Raw genomic sequence first — 22,355 nt, 5'->3', positions numbered from 1 at the left:
AGGTCATCAATGTCAGCTTTCTTCCAGTAACTATTGACTGGAACACTGAGGAACTGGTAAATCCTCTGCAAATATTGAACAAGGGCAAACTGTGAACGGTGCATTAGTTAGTCCATTAGTTTATGTCATGTTGTTGATGTTGGTGTCTTTAATGTTATTTAACTGTTATAGATTATATCTAATTTATTCATCTGGTATCAGGACTCAGTTTGAAGTATGTGTGACCTTCAAAAATTGCTGGTAAAATATGTACTTGGAGACAAAAGGGAAATAAACAAAATCGAAGTTGAGTTTCAGCCTTTCTCTCACTTGAACCCTTTAAAATGTAGAAATGCTGTTTTTATGTGTCCAGCTCGTGAGTGAAAGGTTTAAAACTGTAAATGAATATCACCCCCATCCTACATATTCATCGTCCCACTCGCCTCTCCTTTTTAACCTCTAGCTGACACAGATGGTGATTGAAGCGCAGACGAATCTACAGTGCATTATAAACAACGTAGGCCCTGATATTTATGGCCAAAGCCTCTCAAATATGAATTACTCAGGGGGGTTTACTGATAGGCAAATAATTAAGTTAATGAAGGAAAAGCAAAATAATCTACTCCTTATGCTGATGTCACCGGGCCATTTAATTTGAAAAGCTGAAAATACTGGGTGTTTCAGGTCTGACGACACCCAGTATTTAGTCTATGCCTCTTCCATCCATTCCTCCTGTTCACTTCCTGATCCATCGTCACTTCCTACCATCTCAGCTCCAGTCACAGTTCAGTGCTGCCAACCGCCGAGTCCTCCTCAGACAATGTTGCCAGAAAATAAAAGCTTTGAGTAAAACACTTAAGTTTTGCGTATAACCACAACTGAGCTCATTCTACTTAAAAACAGTGCAGCGCACCACTTCCTGGTATTCAAAAGTAGGCCCACCTGCATCTTGATCTCACCTGACTGCTAAAGGTATTGTTGAAGTCCTTGAGCAAAAAAAAAGTCCCTCGGCTGTTTCCGTCGGCGTTGTCATGGAGCTCGAATACACAACTGAACTGTGAGGAAAACTTTCAGCATGGCGAAACAAATAAACTGACACATTTTCCTTCCTTTCCATGATTCTTCGACTACTTTCCTCATTATCACTATCCGTATTATGTTGATGTACTTTCTTCCTTTTCCTATTTACTAGGTTCCACTCCATTTCAGTCCTACCTCCCTCACCAGCTTCTGCCATCCGGCATAGACTAAATACTGGGTGTTTCAGGTCTGACGACACCCAGTATTTAGTCTATGCCTCTTCCATCCATTCCTCCTGTTCACTTCCTGATCCATCGTCACTTCCTACCATCTCAGCTCCAGTCACAGTTCAGTGCTGCCAACCGCCGAGTCCTCCTCAGACAATGTTGCCAGAAAATAAAAGCTTTGAGTAAAACACTTAAGTTTTGCGTATAACCACAACTGAGCTCATTCTACTTAAAAACAGTGCAGCGCACCACTTCCTGGTATTCAAAAGTAGGCCCACCTGCATCTTGATCTCACCTGACTGCTAAAGGTATTGTTGAAGTCCTTGAGCAAAAAAAAAGTCCCTCGGCTGTTTCCGTCGGCGTTGTCATGGAGCTCGAATACACAACTGAACTGTGAGGAAAACTTTCAGCATGGCGAAACAAATAAACTGACACATTTCTATTCGGTTTTCTTGTTTGCTTGTGATATTACTGCATGAGATAAAGATAAAGTGGTAAGTTATAATTTTCAGTAGGATACATAACATAAATACAACGCAAATTTTGCTCGTTTTGGTAACGTTAGGTGTAACGTTAAGCGCGTACCTGTAATACTTGATATTAGCTGTTGTAATGTTTAGCAAACGGATTTATGATTGATTTGAACAGAATTACAGCTTCTTTTAACGCCATATCAACTTTTTAAAACACAAGTAGTCAGTAATTTTAGACATAAAACAGAAAATACCTTTGCATAGTCTCCAGAAAACCCACCGTATCACTTTGTCAATAACATTTCATTTGATGATCCTCGGAGGCAATCACCTTTGCTGTCAGTGATTTCCTTAAGGCAAATCACTTAAGCTAATAGAGAGGTAAAGAAATTAGGAGATAGGGTCATACATTTACACCAGCCACAGTTAACCTCAGACAGACATAACAGATCCTGCTTATACAATAAATTGAGAGAAGAACAAATAAATGTAAATGTACCACTTTAGCATGCAGCTGTATAAAGTAATACAGATATTGCCTAATGCCGTATATGTTCATATTATCGGTCAGATGAAATTTAGGTTAATTTCTGATATAGGCCCAGATCATTCAAGCACTAACGTTACATGCACATCTGTTTTATATAATTTGATATAAAAGCTGTATGAAATATTTGAAGCCCACAAAGGCAGCAATATTTGAACTCCTGTGGTTTGGGTGTTTGTTTTTTAGGTGCAATGTTGACTGATCATCCAGTGAATCCTCTGAGCTCAGGCATTCCCTTTGGAGTCGCACACAACCCACATAGAAAGGTAAGGTGTTTTTTAGGTGTTTATTATCTATGTTTGTATGGGAGATATGGGGTAGTTGTCATTTTTTTAATTTTGGCAAGTATTTCCCAGTGTGGGTTTTTGTAAAAAAAAAAAAAACTTTTTGAAAAGATGTCACACATCAAGTTAAATATGGAACCTCCCTTTTAAGCAAAATTTAGACAATAAAACACACAATATATATAATATATATAAGCATAATAATTGTGCCAGCCTCCTCATTTGATAGCTAGCCCTAATTTCTTATTCATTCTATCCTCTATTATTTTTTGTTGTTCATGATTCTTGCCTACTTAATCATGTTTCTTTATTCTGCTATTGTTTGCAGCTAGTTTCTAATAGTTTTTATATTTTAATAGGGTTTAATAAAAAGTTAACTGATTTTGCATTGACTTTTTGCCTTAAGTCTGCTAAAATGCTTTGCTGAAATACACTGCCATCTGCTGGTGTGAAGGCCAATAAACATTATTATTTACTTTCCTTTATTTTCAGAGGGTCTCACGCCTCAGGTCAAGGAGTCCTCTGAAGAGAACTCAAAACTGCTTTTTTGGGGTGGAGACCTGGGCTGAGCTGGTCTGGGAGGGCTGGGAGCCAGGACGAGAGTATACCAAATCATTGTTCCTTAGAAGCATTCATGGAAAACTCCAGAAACTCACCTTCAGGTCAGTCCACTTAAAACAATATCTCATTAAGACCAAAAGTAACTTTTTCCAGAATTCGAAGCTTAGTTTGTGGTCCGTAAGATTTTTTAGTGGTTTTAAAGTCTCTTAAGTTCACCAAGGTAAAAGCAATAAAAGCAGTAATATTGTGAAATACTATTCAAGTTTAAAATAACTGTTTTCTATTTGAGTATATTTTAAAATGTAATTTATTTATTTTCACCGACCATTACTTCAGTCTTCAGTGTCACATGATCGTTCAGAAATCATTCTAATATGCTGATTTGGTGCTTTAAAAACATTCTGTTATTATTATCAGAGTGTTGAAATGGTTGTGCTGCTTAATATTTTTGTGGAAACTGTGATACATGTTTTTAATGTTTTTTTTTTTTGATGAATAGAAAGATAAAAACAGCATTTATTTGAAATATACTGTAAATCTTTAGTAACATCACAAATGTCTTTATTGTCACTTTTGATCAATTTAAGGCTTCCCTTCTTAATCAAAGTATTCTTTTTTTTTTATCTTTCTGACCCAAAACTTTCAAACAGTAGTGTTCAAACTGATATATTTGTTGTATTTTGTCCATTTCAGACCTCCTGCTTCCAAGTTCTTCAGCACACCATTTCCTCAGACCATTCTTCTGAGCCCAGGAACTTCTTACTCACTCCCAGTTACTTTTCAGCCTCTTGAGAATGTAAAGTTTAAATTACCTTTGTTTCTCATCTAATATATTATCTTAAACTTGTTATATCATTGAAGCATTCAATAATCCTATGATTATGATGTATTATGATGCATTTTATAATGAACATTTACAGCAAGTAATGAGAGATATTAAATGCATGACTAGATTTGCATATATTCTTCTTTCTTGCCCTTCTCTTTCCAGTGTGAGTACGCGGACACTATAGAGTTCCAGGGTAAGGAAGGCACATTCCACGTGTCTCTGCGAGCTGTGATTCCTCATCATGCCCTAGAGGTACCAGACACGGTGATGCTGCTACCCTGTGCTGCCCAGCACAGCTCCCAAACCAGCTTCCTCTTTCGTAATTCCAGGTAAAGCATGGCTAAAAATAATCTGAGTTATGGAGAAACTGCAAAGAAAGTGCTGAATTTTGAAACCTGTGAATGCACGTTTTTTTTCCAGTAAGCTGCAGACAGGATTCAGGTGGTTTGTGGATCCTCCGTTCCAGCTGTCCCCTGAGACTGGACAGTTAAAGCCTGGAGAAGAATGCAGGGTTACAGTAGAGTTGAAACCCCAGCAGGCTCTAGTGTATCAGGCTGAGGCCTGCTGTGCTTTTGGAGATGATGGGGAAAGCAGCTGTACTGTGCTTCTGCATGGGCTGTGTGAGTACACCGAGCTTTGCAGAATTTCAGAAAGCACATTTGTGACCCTGGACCACAAAACCAGTCATAATAGTCCATTAAAAAAGCTGAATGAATAAGCTTTCCATTGATGTATGGTTTGTTAGGATAGGACAATATTTGGCTGAGATAAAACTATTTGAAAATCTGTAATCTGAGGTTGCAAAAAATCTAAATATTGAGTAAATCGCCTTTAAAGTTGTCCAAATGAAGTTCTTAGCAATGCATATTACTAATCCAAAAATAAGGTTTGATATATTTACGGTTGGAAATTTACAAAATATCTTCATGGAACATGATCTTTATTTAATATCCTAATGATTTTTGGCATAAAAGAAAAATCGATCATTTTGACCCATACAATGTATTGTTGGCTATTGTTACAAATATACCCCAGCGACTTAAACTGGTTTTGTGGTCCAGGGTCACATTTAGTATATTCTGGTCTTTTTTAACATTTTAATGTAATAAAATCATTCATTTTATTACATAGAGAAATAAATATATAACAATTCTGTATAAACCTTTAAAGACAGATGTACCATGAGCTCCGCATTTGTTAATCTATGGTACAGTATATTTTGAAGCCATCAGCGGCATTATTTATTAAAACAATAAAAAATATAAATCTATAAAACTAAATATAAATATAAAACATTACAAATATTTTGTACAACATATAGTTTTTTGTGTATGCATATATTATATTTGTTGTTTATATTTATAAATTTATTTATATAGCTTACATATAAATATATATCATAGTTCATTGACATATGATATATATCAAAGTTCATTTTTCCTGATTTTCAAATACGTTTTCTCAAATCATAGTTTTCAATGCTGTGATTTATATCAGACATTGGTTTGGTTCATGGCTTAGAAATGACTCACATCACATTTAAATACCTTTCCACAGCCAAGTACCCTCACCTCCAGATCAGCTCCATGGGGCAGGAGGAAGGCTGCAAGGTGCTTGAGTTTGGCAGTGTGGCAGTAGGAGACTCTCTTGAAAGGCACTTTGAGATCTACAACCTCTCCACTGTATGTTTCCCTCCACCCTGCTTTTTTTCTCATCGAATATTTAGACATCAGATATTTCGCTGTAAAATTTACTCTCTTTCTCTCTTAGGTTAGCACAACATTCAGTCTGACCTGGTTGAGACGTCCCGCTCTCATGGAGTCTGTGTTCTGCTGTGAGGTGCATGAGGGGAAGATCGCTCCAAATTCAGTGTTGAAAGTCCCTGTCTGCTTCTCCCCACTCACAGTGGACAGCATAAGTGTCGACTACCTCTCTCTTACCTGTCCTGGGGCTGTAAGCAAAGACCTGCTCAAAATGTCAGGCACCTGCATAGGTACAATATATAACCCTACAGTAACAGCTTTCCAAACATTTGCTTATAAACATATCAAACCTGGTCTGACCGTCCTTATCTGTCCACTATAGGTCCAATAGTGTCTCTAAATACCTCTGTACTGGATTTTGGCTGTGTTGAGGAGGGCACAGAGGTCACACACAATGTACAGATCATCAACTCCTCTGCAGTATTGGCTCATTACCAGTTTGATGTGGACACTGGCAGCCATAGTGTGTTCAGCATTGATAAGCCTTGTGGCTCTCTGCCAGGCAGCAGCAAACTCACTCTGCATGTGAAATTCCGCCCATATCAACCTATAGCTTATCACAAGACAGTGACCTGTTTACTGCTGCACAGGGTAGTCTGTCTATCTGTCTGTCTGTCTGTCTGTTTGTTGGCTTCTTGGAATATCTACTTTCTTATCTTGTTTTCATTTGATTGATAGTGCCGTTCTGCTTTTCTCATCAAAGGAGCCACTGTTTCTGGATCTGATTGGCACCTGTCACTCCGAGCAGTTGAAGCCAGCCGTTTTAACCCCCAGACACTTGAGTATCTACAGAATGAATCTGCTACGAGGGCTCACCTGTTATCCTCCTGACATACTGAGTTCCTTGCTGGACGAACACAAATTAAAACTGGATGATAGCGGAGCATTGCTAATCCAGGAGGTGTGTATTTGTCCATCTAGATGGTAAAGCGCGTCCTGTGGTCTCTTTGACGTGATCGACCCAGGTTCGAATCTGCCTTTAACCTCGGGCCGATCGCGCGCCTCATCCAGACTGTAATTCAGGGCAAACGTCATATAGTGTATTCCAGCCTTGAAGTAAATTGATTTGCTGACCTCCAGCAGTCACAGTCAGTCAGTCTGTAAATGGGACATAAAGTGAAGATGAGTTCTGAGCATGAATGTTTAGTGTGACAATAGACCTATTATTTGAATTTGGTTTTTGTCATCCCCAGGTTCTGAGGGATCATAGAAATGTGGAGGATCGGACTTTGTGCCCACCCTGGTGCCTTACAGTCAGGGTGAGCAGTCACTCGTTTCAGCCTGGAAAAGAGCACTTCATCCCCAACTTCTCTCTTCAACACCCTAAAGTAGTGAGTCTGACATCTTTCATCATAATATGTTATCATTGGAAAAATACTGTATGTAAGTATACTTGTAAGGTTTTGACACAATCCATCTCCCATCAGGTATTCCCAGCACTGAGACAAGTTGCATACCGCAGTATTCTCCTGCAGAATACAGGGGACCTGCCCTTGATCTTCAGACTAGACCCAGAAGAATGTCCATCTGTATGCGTGCTGCCACCCAGTGGTCTGGTGCCATCAGGCAGCCACCAGATCCTCACATTCAGATGCACTCCATCACCGGATCACCCTGCCAGTATCCCTTTGACATTACATCTGAATGCCAGCCCCAAACACACACAGGTCAACACAATGTCCTACATGGCAGTAAGATTGTGATTTGCCACACTGAGTGATTGCAGGTCCTGATGATTGATGGAACGTCATGAGCAACAGAGAAACATGTCCAGTTGACTAGAATAGTCTAGATAGAATAATAAAATTTTTACATTTGTACAGAATCATTCTGTGATGTTTCAGCAGATCATTTGCCAAATGTAAGTTTCTAAATAGTAGTTTTAAAGGCATTGAATAACATGCCTAAAGAAGTAAAATACAAATACTTTGTTACAATACTTAAGTACAGTTTGTGGAAATTCGTAAGTTTCTAAATAGTAGTTTTAAAGGCATTGAATAACATGCCTAAAGAGGTGTATAGTAGCAAAATACAAATACTTTGTTACAATACTTAAGTACAGTTTGTGGAAATTGTTTTCTTTAATATGAATATTTTTGTTGAATTATTTTGTTGAGTTATTGAGTTTATGACTGTATGGACACAGCCACATTAGGCATCATTGTCAGATTTTATTTAATTAATTGGGAAATACATTTTTAAATATAAAAATTAATAATTCAATATTAAAACATAAAGTGATGTAACAAGAACAAACATGATCTAACAATGATCTAACAAAAGTATATTTATTCATTAACCAAGATTAACAAGAGACCCCAATGTTCTGCTGAAGGACTCTTTAGAAGAATTTATGAAGTTAAACTGTACTTTTGATACTAAAAGTAGTTTTAATGTCAATTACTTTTACTTAAGTATTTTTCTGATGAGCTACTTAAACTGTACTTGAATCAATTTCCATAAAGTTATCTATACTTTTACTAAAGTGTGACACTGCCTGTCTGGAAATCTGATTAAAACTAGGAATTATTTAATCTTTTGTAGGTACTGAATGTCGCTGTAGCAGAGAAGCTTTCCATGAGTGTGGAGGGGGATGGCAGTCTGTTCTTTCAGCCCACAGCCATGGGCTCCTGCTCTGAGAGAACCCTGCGGGTGAAGAACCTGAGCACAGTGCCAGTGGAGTTCAAGTGGAGGCTGTGTGGATCTGACCAAAGGGTTCTGACTGTTCTGCCGGACACAGACACGCTCCAGCCCAATGAATCGAAGGTAAGGCTGCAACGTGATTGTGGTATTTTGGAGAATTGTAGTTTCAGTCTTATTAATGAAAGTATTTTTTTGCTTTCAGGTACAGAAGTGGTCCTTTGCCCCTATAGAGGAGATGATGTACAGCATGAAGCCTAGTCTCACGTTCTGGCCTGTCCAAACGCCACAATGCAAGAAGTCCAGGCTTACCATTAAAGCTCTTGGATTGGCATCCAAAGGGTCTCTCCAGGTGTGCTACCTGAATGGAATAAAGAAATAATCTAATCATATGTACAATGGAGTGCATATTATATACCTTGCATTGGGATGAGTTGGTTGTGTACACTTTCCTGTAATTTCTATATAAAAAAGTGACATTGTGTCATAACTAGTTGTAATTTTCTTTTTTTTTTTCATAGGCAGAGCATCCTGTTATAGATCTTGGTGAGGTTCTGGTGGGAAGCTGTAAGTCATTTGATGTCCCTCTACTGAACGACAGCCCCTGTGCTGTCAGCTACTCTCTGACCACAAAGCAGAACGTCACAGTTACAGGCCTCCCTGAAGATATGACTCAAGATCCTTTGGGTTGGAGACATTGTCAATTCACTATTCTTAGAAATGTTTTTACTACCATTGCCAGGACTCTGTGTCTCACTTTAAATGCTTCACTGTCTATATTCAGGCATATGCAAATTATGTACACTGCCATTCAAAATGATGCTTTATTTAGCAAGGATGCATTACATTGATCAAAAGTGACACTTAGGACTTTTACCCCCGGTTTCACAGACAAGGCTTAAGCCTAGTCCCAGACTAAAGTGTTAGTCTGAACTGTTTTAGCTGAAAGAAACTTGCACTGACTGATCTTCAAATATATCAGTGCCTCTGTTTTGTCTCAAAATGCACACCAGTAATGCTTTTTTCTAAGGCACTTTAAGGAAAGGAAACGAAAGGAGGTGACTTGTGGCCAAGTATGGTGACCCATACTCGGAATTTGTGATCTGCATTGTACCTATCCAGTTGCACACACACATCAGTGAGTAGTGAAACACACACACATTCACACCCGGAGCAGTGGGCAGCCAATGTAGCAAGGATGCATTACATTGATCAAAAGTGACACTTAGGACTTTTACCCCCGGTTTCACAGACAAGGCTTAAGCCTAGTCCCAGACTAAAGTGTTAGTCTGAACTGTTTTAGCTGAAAGAAACTTGCACTGACTGATCTTCAAATATATCAGTGCCTCTGTTTTGTCTCAAAATGCACACCAGTAATGCTTTTTTCTAAGGCACTTTAAGGAAAGGAAACGAAAGGAGGTGACTTGTGGCCAAGTATGGTGACCCATACTCGGAATTTGTGATCTGCATTTTACCTATCCAGTTGCACACACACATCAGTGAGTAGTGAAACACACACACACTCACACCCGGAGCAGTGGGCAGCCAATGCTGCGGCGTCCGGGGAGCATTTGGTGGTTCGGTGCCTTGCTCAAGGGTCTCACCTGACCTCAGTCTTGGTATTGAGGGTGGAGAGAGCGCTGGACATTCACTCACACCACCTACAATCACTGCCGGACCTGAGACTCGAACCCGCAACCTTTGGGTTACAAGCCCGACCATTTGGCCACGACTGCCCTAAAATAATAAAAATGACAATAAAAATGACTTAATTGTCCTAATTGAACTATTGCCTTGTCCTGGCTTAGTCTAAGCCCTGTCTGTGAAACCAGGCCTTAGAATGTTACAAAAAAATAGATTTTAAATAAATGCTATCAGAGATTCCTGAAAAAAAAAATCCAGAAAAATATTAAGCAGCACAACTCTTTTCAGCATTGATAATAAAAAGAAATGTTTGCTATCACAGAAATAAATTACAGTTTAAAACATATTCAAATAGAAAAGAGTTATTTTACATTTGAATTTTTCCACAATATTACTGTTTTTACTTCTTACCGACCCCAAAAATTTGAATGGTAGTGTAGTTGTTTTATGTTATACCTATGATAGCTGTCTAGTCAGTCTTTATTATTTATTTGTTTTTTAATTAAGCTTTACTTTTTCAGTTCTGGAGATGGAGAATGTAAGTGGAACCATACCTGCTGACTGCAGGCTACCGATCCGCTGCACAGTGAAACCGGCACGCAGGGCCCATTACTGCTGGACCATCAGTTACCACATCCTCAATGCTTCTGGTAGCGTACAAAGAAAACAGTGCTGTTTATGCTTTGAACTGTGATTCTAGTGTTTACATGGCATTAGACCATAGTGCAACACCTTACCTGCTGCAACGTTCCAGCACCATTAGCCACCACTAACCAGAATAAACCAACCTGCACCAGCATGGAAACACATGCTGGTATTTTCAATTGGGTTATTAAGACAATATCACGTTTTGCATATTTGAGAAAATTGCTATGAGTAAATTTTACAATATAAAAAGCTTTTTCTGGCGACCAGGCTATGGGGGAGGAGAGCCGCAATCTGTTTGCCATGTACAGGCCGAGGGAGTGTACCCCACCCTGGAGGTGATGGATGCCCGTAGCTGTGGCAGTGTGGAGGGACTTAGTAAACTGCAGCTCTGGCGCCTCTTCAATCTGGATGCACTCAACACTTATCTACGCAGAGATCCCAGCCCATCTGAGCTCACCTTCAGGGTGCCTACTAGACACAGGCAATACTTTTTGTAATAAATTCATAGATTTCTTTCTACCCCAATTTCTTTTGATAACTATTAAAACCTTCTGCAGTTTTCAACGTTGCCCTTCCATCTTCACCTCAGCCATGTTGGATTTTAGCTTCAGTGCTGCTCCCCTAGGCTCAGACCCCTCCAGTATTCTGCTTTTGTTTAAGAACCCAGGAAGTATTCTTGTAGAGTGGTGAGCATTCATAACTTGATCTGCCTATATGTTATGGTAGCAAATAAAGTCACACAGTATGAAGAAAGGATCAAAATGGTCTCCCTCAGGTCATTCTTGCTTCCAGAGGACCAGCAGATTGAGCTGGAGTACTGGGCTGAGTCTGGAGATTTCAGTCCATCTGAGCTCCACCTGATGAAGATTCAGGACCACAGGCTCTTCTCCGTCTCCCCACGCTCTGGTAAACTCCTGCCCGGCCAACAGAGGACAGTACAATTCACATACAGGTCAGGAATGAGCACAATAGTGCTTTTACACTGAAGTGTTGTTTAGTGAGGCACAGAAAACTATAAGGCATATGCTTCTCTCCCAGACATGACTTTGTGGGGACAGATCGTCTTCCTGTCTTGTTGAAACTTTCACATGGAAGAGAAATACTGGTGAGGCAAATTATTCTTGTCATTGCAGCACATGCATGCAATGATTCATGCTGACAAATCTTGATTATTTTTTAAATTTTTCCAGATGAATTTTATAGGAGTAACTGTGGAAAGAGACAGACGCTACATGTACCTCTCCTCCAACCGGCACATCTTTTCCCCGGTGGCAATTGGAAGGTTCAGTCCCCCCAAACAGGTTTGTAGGCCTATTACCTGAACTGAGGTTTCCCCTGAAAGCTGTTTTTATAAGCTGTTTAGTTTATATAATAGACCTTTTATTTTTATTATAGACTCTTAAATATAAGGGGTATATTATATTATATTATGAGACCTTCGAAAAGGTCACTGACAGTACTTTTGCGAATGAATACTTTCGCAAGGCACTGTATATATATATACAGTACCTTGCGAAAGTATTCATACCCTTAAATTTTTTGTCGGTTTTGTTATGTTGCTGCCTTATGTTAAACAGTTTTAAATTACTTTTTTCCCACATCAATCTACACTCCATACACCATAATGGCAAAGCAAAAAACAGGTTTTTAACATCTTTGCAAATTTATTAAAAATAAAAAACTTAAATGATTCCATTACATAAGTATTCATGTATCTGGGACAGTTGAAATTTAGCTCAGGAGCATTCATATTGCTTGTAGATGTTACTACACTTCGAGTTAACCTGTGGCAAATTCAGTTGAATGGGTATGATTTGGAAAGGCACACATGTCTTAAAGTGTCTAACAGCTGATAATGCAAATTCAGAACAAAAACCAAGCCCTGAGGTCAAAAGAACTGCCTGTAGAGCTCAGAGACAGGTTTGCGTCAAGCTACTCATCTTGGGAAGAGTTCAGAAAAAAATTCAGCTTCATTGAAGGGTCACAGTAGCATGTAGTTAATGGAAGAAGTTTGAAACTACCAGGACTCTTCCTAGAGCTGGCCTCCTGGCCAAACTGAGCAAGCTCCATGCTCATATGTGGAGAAATCTACAGAAGGACAAACATCACTGCAACACTCCACCAATATGGGCTTTATGGCGATGTGGCAAGACTCAATCCTCTCTTCAGTTCAGACATGAAAACACACTTGGAATTTGCAAAAAAGCCTAAAGGACCCTCAGACTGTGAGAAACAAGATTCTCTGGTCTGATGAACCTCAATTCTAAGCATCATGTTTGAAGGAAACCAGCTCTGCTCATCACCTGCAGAGTACCATCCCAAAAGTAAAGTGTGGTGGTAGCAGCTTCATGCTGTGGGACTGTTTTTCAGTGGCAGGGACTAAGGGGCTCGTCAGAGTAGAAGAAAAGCTCAGTGCACCAAAATATTGAGATAGCTTTAATGAAAACCAAGTCCAGAGCATTCAGAACCTCAGATTGGGCAGAAGGTTCACCTTCCAACAGGACAATGACCCTAAGCACACAGCAAGAGTGGCTTATAGACAACTCTGTGAGTGTCCTTGAGTGGCCCAGCCAGAGCCTGGACTTGAACCCAATCAAATATTTCTGAAAATGTGCATCTGCCCCCATCCAACCTGACAGAGCTTGAGAGGTGAAGAGGTGAGGAGAAGAATGGCAGATGATTGCCAAATGCTGATGAGCAAAGCTTGTCGCATCAAACAAAAAAGACTTGAGCACTCAGGGTTCAGTCCTTCCCCAGTTTGAAGCTGAACAAAATGTTTCCCATCGGACCCAAATAAATTAAACTTGCTTTCATCAAGTGAACTATGGACCAGTTCTCCTCTCTACACACAACATGCTCCTCAGCAAAGGTCAGTCTAGCCTTTTGATTCTTTCTGCTGATGAAAGGTTTGGTCACTGCAGAGTGCGCTTTCAGTCCAACTTCTCTTAAAGGGGTCAACACATTTCATTACACCAAATACACAAAATAATGTTATTTTTTAGCAACGTCATATGACCCCTTTAAATGTGCAGAGACTGATCCTAACCCTGATCAGCGTTGAACTGGCGAGTAATTCCAGCTGCAGTGTTGACCGATTTCCCATTGAGATTCTCTACATTATCCTGTCCTCTCGTGCATTTGTCTTTTCGTGGACGGCCAGCCTTTTTGGGGGACTTGAGTCCAATCAGAGTTCTTTTTCAAATATCTCATTTAAGTTTTTTTTATACTGTGCTTCAGAATATAACTCATGAAATATGTCCCCAAATGGTGTAGTTACAGTTCCTACCAGAAGTGGCCAAAAAGGTCATGCTAACCAACCAAAGGTGACCTAAAATGATTTAAAATAAGACAAAACGAGTATTAAAATAAACTAAAACATCTACAAATCAGGAAATTATCAGTAAAAATAATTTTAAAAATCGTTATCCTTAATCAGGTAAATCACAGACAACTGGAAAAATCATGCAGATGTATTACTTAGAAAGAATGGGATCCCTGAAGAACATTCAGAATTTAAAACTTCTGAATTTAGTGTACAGAAACTTGAAGTGTTCATAGATTATTGTTGTGCACAGTAGGGGCCTTGGAGTCAAAAAGGTTGAGAACCATACAGGATAAAATGCCTTAAAAATAATTGTATTAATTGTTTTTTTATTGGCAGGTCCTTACAGTCATCTACTAGATATCATGTGTTTATTTTGAATAGTCACAGATGTGCTAAATGCTTAATCTGCACAGGTGTTTGAGTTGTATAATGCTGGTGCTCTTCCGCTGAGATACCACATCGACACCACTCCACTGGAGGAGCTGATGGAGGAGAACTTTAGTCACCCAGTCTTACAGTGTCTGAACCCTGGAGGAGAAGTGGAACCAGGCCACACCGCCCTGGTGGAGTGGATCTTCTCCCCACTGGAGGCTAAAACATACAGTGTTAGTTACTCCACAATAACATCCACTTAAAAAAAAATGTCCCTGCTACCAAAAACATTTCACATAGTAACACTTGTTTTTGTCTGAAAAGAAATTACTGTCTACATTAATATGCAAACCATTAAGTGTTTTATACAGAGTTTGGTGTACAATTCCAGGTGGACGTACTTCTACACGTGGTGGAGGGGGACAGCATGTTTGTAACCTTTGAGGGCCAAGGCTTTGATGAAAGAGAGGCAGAACCCATTCAGATACAAGATGGGCGTATTGCTGTGCCTTGCACTCAAAGAATCCCAATACCTGAACAAGTAAGAACGTGCTTGATGAAACAAGCCATGTATAAGTGTTCCACATGAAATGGAAGCCAAAATTTTCCATCTCTTTCTTTGTGAATAGGTGGTGTTCCTGTCAGAAGAGAGAGTGTGTTTTGGTGATATCCCAGTGGGCTCTTGTAGTACACGCATCCTTTTTTTGACCAATGTCTCACACACAGACCAAGTGTTGTATAAATGGAATGGAACAAGCACAGAATGCCAACAGGTATGTAGATTATAGTGCAAAAGTCATATGGGCCACTTTTATGGTGCTTTCATGAAGTTTTTTTGAAGCTTGACAGAAGTGAAATGTCACTGGAACCATAAACTGTCATTATGTGCAAAAGAACGGCATGATTTTTCAGACTTTTTTTATTTTGTGTGCCACAGAAAAATATCAGCATAAGGGTTTGGAACAAACTGATACCATGTATAATTGATCAGATAACATGGCCAGTCTACTCAGTATATTGATTATTGACCGCATGTTTTCATATGTTTGTCACACTGAGCGTAGACTGTAAATATCCATCCTGAGAGTGGTCGTCTGGCACCAGAGGAGAGTGTTCCCTGCATCCTGACAATAAAAGACTCGGGTAGCCCCACTTTCTATCAGCAAGACCTCATCTGTGAGGTGACAAATACAAAGATGCACCAATGAACACGTGCACATAGAAACACATAGTTTTCTATTTGAATATATTATAAAATGTAATGTATTCCTGTGATGGTAAAGCTGAATTTTCAGCAGCTGTCACATGATCCTTCAGAAATCATTCTAATATGCTGATTTGGTGTTGATTTAAGAAACATGTATTATGATCAATGTTGAACACTGTTGTGCTGCTTAATATTTTTGTGGAAACAATGGTACATTTTTTTCCAGAATACACCGACTAGAAAGTTCAAAAGAACAGTATTTATTTGAAATTGAAATATTGGAAACACACCTAAATGGTTGACGCTGTCTTTGTTAGATAACTCTTGTAAAGAAGCTTGCACAGTATCACAAAGACCTTCGACAGTGGGAGGAAGAGACAGAAAGACAGAAATATGAGTTTACTATCACTGAGAAAGACCTGATACAGACAAACCAACTGGATAAATGCTCTCAGGTCAGAAAGATACATTTTAGACTTTAACGTTGACAATTATCCTTTCACATTTTATTCACTGTATTAAAACATAATAAAAAAAAAACGAATTGCCTTCCTCAGGAAGGTGCAGTGTTTGAACAGAAAACTGGCACAAGAAAATACAAGGTAACTACACCCGAAAAATGACAAATTAGTCTTATTTACAAGTTATAATGTAACACATTCAGTCAGCTGAAGCAGTGTTTATGTGTACATTATATTTATAAGTGAGAGACCAATATTTTGTTCCTCATGTGGTAGACTCTTCCACCCATTCGTAGCAGTGAACAAGCTGAAAGCAGTTCCTCAGTGAGACCCAGTCGGGCTGAACAGCGGGCTCAGCAGCAGACAGGCCAGGAAAGGAGAAGACGTCCCGAACCTCCTCGTCCTGCAATACTGCACTTAGGTGTCACTGCACGCTCTCACAGCCTCATGGATTACCAGACACATTTCCCCACTCAGTTCAACACTCATTACATCAACAGGTACAACTGGGTGCAAAACTTTTTTTAAGGATTCAAAATGAATAACAAGTCTGACATGATGATGGTTATTTTAATCATTATATTTCTTTCAGGTCTAGGCAACCCAAGCTTTTTCAATCTGGGACAGGTGAGAGCTGCCATTGTCCTGCAGACCTGCCCCCACTTACTCTGGGTCCTGAGAGAGATGTCATCACACACGTGCTCACCTCTTTACTACAGTATGACTTACATTGTTTTATTAATACAATTCTGTTCAAAAGTTTGGGGTCAGTAATTGTTTTGTTTGTTTCTTTGTTTTAAATTAATACTTTCATTGAGAAAGATGCATTAACTTTTGATGCATTGATCAAAAGTGACAGTAAAGATATTTATAATGTTACAGAAGATTGTATTTCAAATAAACACTGAAAGATTCCTGAAAGAACCATGAAAAAAAGCATGTTTTCCACAAAAATATTAAGCTGCAAAACTGTTCTCAACACTAATAATTAATCAGCATATTAGAATGATTTCGTATCATGTGACACTGAAGACTGGAGTAATGATGCTGAAAATTCAGTTTTGCTATCACAGGAATAAATTACGTTTTAAAATATATTAAAAGGATTTCAAATTGTAATAATATTTCACAATATTGCCATTTGTACTATATTTTTGGTCAAGTAAATGCAGTCTAAGAGACTTCTTTGAGAAACATAACTTCTAAATGGTCGCATATGTTTTGGCAGCTCTTCTGACTTATTCTGTCCTATTATTTATTTATTCTGTCTATAAATAAAGGTGACTTGACTTATTAAATGGAACAACTATCATTCAGTAGGAGGTCACACTGGTTTTTTATTATGTGTTCTCCTACAGGAGTCTCCTAGATGAGCCTCAGTTCCAGCAGTCTCTGGTAGAGGGCGACAATGAGCAGGTGCCATACTTCACACAGCTGCGGCCTGCTCCTGCGCTCCCCACACAAACACAACCCCGTTCTGCTACAGGCAACCAGAGTCCTGTAGAAATGTCCAGTGTGTCCAGTGTCAGTCCAGCAGAGACTTACACAGGAAACTGTAGCACTGCAGACAGACCCAAGAGTGAGTGTGTCCAGGAGTCTCTGAAAGAAGTCCAGGAGGAGATAAAAATTAAGGTCCAGGAGTCTATTCGCAGGTGTGCTATGACACTAGAAAGAGACAATTTAGTCACAAATCAAATGTTGCCATTTAAACAACTTATCTTCATTCTCTCTCATTCTTTTCTGCAGGTTTCCTGAGTTTAGTGACCTAGTGGAGGACATTTTGCACAATACCTTGCAGAACCTAATGATGGAGGCTTTCTTGGGTGAGCTGGTGCTGACGACACGACCACGAATCATCGCTCTTCCACCTTCATCTTCCAGGTCACATCTACCTTTTATGTTAACCTCACTCTATCTGTATTAGTTGTTTTTTTTACATGAATTTTTTAATAAGAAATGAACCCAAGTGGCATTGACTCTTCTTGTCTGATTAGCTGAAGTGGTATTAGCCAAGACTTTACTTTCTCATTTTATGTATGTGTAGGAAAAACAGCCTTGGCTCCAACAGACAGTCCAGGGCCGAATCGAATAACAACAGGGAGCAGATGCGCCCCCTAGTGACCAGCCCAAGCCCCTACATGTCTACTCAAGCCATAGTCTCAAACCTGGAGCCTGAGCAGCAATGAGCCATTCTGCACTAGTAACTTAACACTCAGTATCTGTATGACATGTTTGAGACTGATTCGTATTAAACCGTTTTTAAAAATGACACAACTTGGTGTAAATTCTCTGAATCTGTCCAATCACCAACAGCTGGATCTTCCAGGCGCTGACGCAAAACACATTGTTTTGGTTCTAAAAGGTTCTGTGGAATGTTAAACGTCTGATAGTTCTTTGAATTGTGAAGCAATTTAGTTAGAAAGAAAGTTCCCAGATGTGGGTCACATGAAGTACAGTAGCCATTTAAAATAAGGCAGCTCCAGATGTAGTGTTTCTGTTTTATTTGTGATGACTGTCTTGACTTTGGTTAGTCCCAAGGGCATTTAAACAGTGCAGTCACATGGCCAGAGTCACTCATTATCAAGTTAAGGACACCGCCTGTGAAAAATAACTTTGGCAGCACAAATTTCTGTCCTAGTGCATGGAGGATGTTGGCTCTACTATAAGGAACAATAATAATAACTATGAGTATGATGTACTGAATTTTAGCTCATTTTAAGGGAAAAACTCCATCTCCATTTGTTGCTCTAAATGGGTGTCTTTTTTTCTGGCTGCTGTCCTATTCATGAAACTACTGAGGAGAAAGATTGTATATTAAGGTAAGCGACAACATTTTTTCTTGTATAGATTATATATATAAAGACAATTGTATTATGAAAAAAGATAATAAATAACAATATTACTAGTCTAAAGCAGGGGTGGCGAACGTCGGTCCTGGAGAGCCGCAGCCCTGCAGAGTTTTGGTTCAACCCTAATCAAACACACCTGAACAAGCTAGTCAAGGTCTGAAGCGTTACAGGAAGCTACAGGCAGGTGAGTTTTAATTAGGATTTGAGTTGAACTCTGCAGGGCTGTGGCTTTCCAGGACCAGAGTTCGCCGCTCCTGGTCTAAAGTTTAAATAATAAAGTCTCTAAATACAGTGTTGCCTCCGCAAGGTTCAGTATGTCCAGTGGCAGTGAGACAGCCGTGGCTCGTGAGCTGCAGGACAGCAGATCTGGACCTGAGAAGGAGGGGAGGACCTGGAGCAGTACTCAAACCTCCATCTCCACTACTGAGGGGGAATCAGATGCTGAATTACATGCATTCATCAAGATGAGGAACAAAGTGGACAAAGATACTGAGGTGAAGAACAAATACACATGCACTCTGAGATACAAGCAAGGACTGCGAAAACGAATACAGAACTAAGCAAGTGAATATATTTTACAACAGCTATTTAAGTTAATTCTTAATTATCCAGACAGGAGTCGTCTCTACCCACGATACACAGCTACCATACACATCAGTCTAGCGTGTTTTCATAGAAAAACAATGGAAAAGTACCGCATTGGAATGGAAAATTGTGTTCTGTGTGACCCTTATGCAGTTATGCCTGAACCAACACAAAATCCATAAGTTCTTCCATACCTTCTGCTCTCTGCTTTAGAGCAGATGTGACTTTGACTGACTTTTTTGTATTGGATTTTGGCTACGAGTAAATACGTCGGAATTTAGGCCGATGTAATTTGCCAATTTTCTTAAATTGAATTCAGCGGAACTGTACCAGAAAGACAAGTGATGAACGGTTCATTTCAGACACAACCCTAAGGTGAGGTGAGGACACCGATCTGGTGCATCACATTTGAATCATTTTAACTGTAAACCACAGTCACATGATCAGAGCAGAAATTCTTGCTCAGTATTAATCTTTGGTCCTGTTTGTTTAAATAAAATGCAATGCATGTTATTCTAACAACCTTATCTTGTTGATGTTTCCTGTATGTCAGTGTCCACTTCATACAGTAGCTTTAACTTTTCTCATGTTTGTCAGGCTGTGGACAGCTGGAAGAGCACATGGACTATAATGCACTTACGAACTTGTTAGAGTCAATCGACGGTAACCCAATAGTGATGTTCTGCCACGCAACCTATGCCTCCATCCACAAAGCTCTTCAAAGCTTTCTTTCTTTCTTGCTCTTTGACCACACTTCCACTGTTTGTGTGTCTGTGTACTTGTTTATGCTGCGGTCCCCACGAGGGAAATTAAAAAAAAAAAATAGTAAATGATGTTTATCTGAAAGTGTAACAATGCAAACAGGTTTCCGGTAAGGGGTAGGTTTAGGGTTACGGGATAGAAAATATCGTTTGGTCTGTATAAAAGTAATAGAAGTCTATGGAAAGTCCCCACAATTCATAGAAATAAACGTGTGTGTGTGTGTGTGTGTGTGTGTTAGGAATGGGAGAAACTGAACTATGATATCCACACTCTGAGGTGTGCTCGTAAAGATGTTTGTATACGCTGGAAGAAGATCTTGCTTCAGCTGGGTGAGGTGGACTATAACTATTTTTATATTTATTATTTTTATTTTTTTAATTATTGTATAAATGTATTATTTATGTTTATGTTATCGTTGTATGTTTTATTTATATACACTAGCCTATGTTTAAAATATTAAGTCAGGAAGTTTTTTTTTTTTAAAGAAGTGAGTACTTTTATTTAGCAAGGATGCATTAAATTGATCCAGAGTAACAGTAAATACATTTATAATGTTACAAAAGAATAAAAAAAAAAAATCTTTTTATATATCAAAGAATCCTGAAAAATATGTTTCCACAAAAATATTCAGTAGCACAACTAAGAAATTTGTATAAAATTAAATGTTTCTTAAGCAGCAAATCAGCATATTAGAATAATTTCTGAAGGATCATGTGACAGTGATGACTGAAGCTTGACCATCACAATAAAATTACATTTTAAAATATATCAGAATAGAAAAACTTAACTGAACTTGTAAACCAGTCCGAAAACCAGTCAATATCTGGTGTGACCACCATTTGCCTCACGCACTAATCAGCATCTTGGTATGCCACACCTGTGAGGTGGATGGATTGTCTTGGCAAAGGAGAAGTGCTCACTAACACAGATTTAGACAGATTTGTGAACAATATTTGAGAGAAATAGGCCTTTTGTGTACATAGAAAAAGTCTTAGATCTTTGAGTTCAGCTAATGAAAAATGGGGGCAAAAACAAAAGTGTTGCGTTTATAATTTTGTTCAGTGTATATCTGTCTTGCTGAATTTTATTTTTTCTTCCTTTTCCAGCTCTTGTGAGGGCTTACAAGAACAATGCTCATTTTGTCTATAAAAATGTCAATTATGTATGCTTAAATCTACTGTACAATGCAGAATGCCAGTTAACATAATAGTAATAGCATACCAAGTCAAATGTGACCCTTATTTGCCAATCTAATGGCAGTGGAGTGTGAGCATGTCTTTGTGTCTGAGGAAGTGCAGTCATGTCAATGAATATGTTGTTGATCCAGGTTACCAGAAGGAGGCAGACTCCTTACTGACAGTGAACAGACAGACGGTTCTGAGTGACTGGGAGAATGTGGAGAAAGCCAGAGAACTTCTGCGAATAGTGTCAGAGGAGACAGGCCTCTTCCCCCGTGGACTCAGCAACAGTGAAAGATACATCTTTGTCATGGTAAATAAATGTCGGCATCATAAATGACAGTCCTCAGTCCTACAGCCTCGATACTTTACTGTATGTGTACATTAAAGGGACTTATCATGATAAACGTGTAATGTAAAAAGTAGAGTTTTCTACATGATTATATTTTACTTAATCAAGGATGTGCAACTTTTACAAGCAGCTCGGTGGAGCTGAAGGACTTTTGGAATAATGAGCATTTTAATTGTTATGATCATTTCCTAGGATCGACTGGTGTCTCTGGACAGTGCTGAAGACTTTTTGCGGCTGGCCAAAGAGAAATATCCAAGAATTGAGTCTTGAGATGTAAAGGAACTTCTACGTTTGGACTCGTTTGCTCTCTTTGATGCTTCTTCTGCAACTGTTTTTTATCAATAAATTCATTGTTGTTTTGTCCTGAGGAATAGAGACTAATCACATTATCTTCGGAAATTCAGAAAGATATCAGCAAGTAAGAAAAATATGATGTATACATCTAGAACAAGAGTCACTTTTGAAAATACTTCATATTCCCTTAATTCTTCCACTTTTTAACAGTAATCCAGTTTAATTCACTAATTTAAATGTTATTTAGATTCTTTTGTTTCTCTTTTGTAAGTCACTTTGGATAAGTGTCAATGCATAAATGTAAAATGTAAGTGTAAACGGATACAATACACATATTCATTTATTTATTGGTATT

General features: G+C 38.9%; 2 protein-coding genes across 2 annotated transcripts; both read left to right on the top strand.

The window, feature by feature from the left end:
• The first annotated feature begins 1,674 nt into the window (after positions 1-1,674).
• Positions 1,675-18,244, top strand: LOC107716758 (coiled-coil domain-containing protein 108-like). Its single transcript, XM_016523306.1, has 32 exons — positions 1,675-1,720; positions 2,433-2,512; positions 3,023-3,192; positions 3,785-3,887; positions 4,083-4,249; positions 4,341-4,540; positions 5,478-5,602; positions 5,691-5,913; positions 6,006-6,274; positions 6,387-6,584; positions 6,877-7,014; positions 7,111-7,350; positions 8,228-8,449; positions 8,529-8,675; positions 8,845-9,010; positions 10,489-10,617; positions 10,883-11,096; positions 11,173-11,301; positions 11,391-11,567; positions 11,654-11,720; positions 11,806-11,916; positions 14,354-14,545; positions 14,704-14,853; positions 14,942-15,085; positions 15,377-15,493; positions 15,837-15,974; positions 16,077-16,121; positions 16,257-16,480; positions 16,573-16,698; positions 17,339-17,632; positions 17,727-17,861; positions 18,025-18,244. Exons 2-32 carry the CDS (start codon positions 2,438-2,440, stop codon positions 18,164-18,166), a joined length of 4,977 nt encoding a protein of 1,658 aa, XP_016378792.1. The 5' UTR covers positions 1,675-1,720; positions 2,433-2,437; the 3' UTR covers positions 18,167-18,244.
• A 503-nt stretch (positions 18,245-18,747) lies between these two features.
• Positions 18,748-22,059, top strand: LOC107716765 (melanoregulin). The gene is made up of 5 exons (XM_016523313.1): positions 18,748-18,799; positions 19,137-19,323; positions 20,415-20,505; positions 21,504-21,667; positions 21,899-22,059. Exons 2-5 carry the CDS (start codon positions 19,144-19,146, stop codon positions 21,974-21,976), a joined length of 513 nt encoding a protein of 170 aa, XP_016378799.1. The 5' UTR covers positions 18,748-18,799; positions 19,137-19,143; the 3' UTR covers positions 21,977-22,059.
• The last annotated feature ends 296 nt before the right edge of the window (positions 22,060-22,355 follow it).

Source organism: Sinocyclocheilus rhinocerous, unplaced genomic scaffold (genome assembly GCF_001515625.1).
Source record: "Sinocyclocheilus rhinocerous isolate Xijiao unplaced genomic scaffold, SAMN03320098_v1.1 scaffold1441, whole genome shotgun sequence".
NCBI lineage: Eukaryota > Metazoa > Chordata > Actinopteri > Cypriniformes > Cyprinidae > Sinocyclocheilus > Sinocyclocheilus rhinocerous.
The sequence above is the reverse complement of the archived record's forward strand: the minus strand, read 5'-3'. Positions and strand labels throughout refer to the sequence as shown.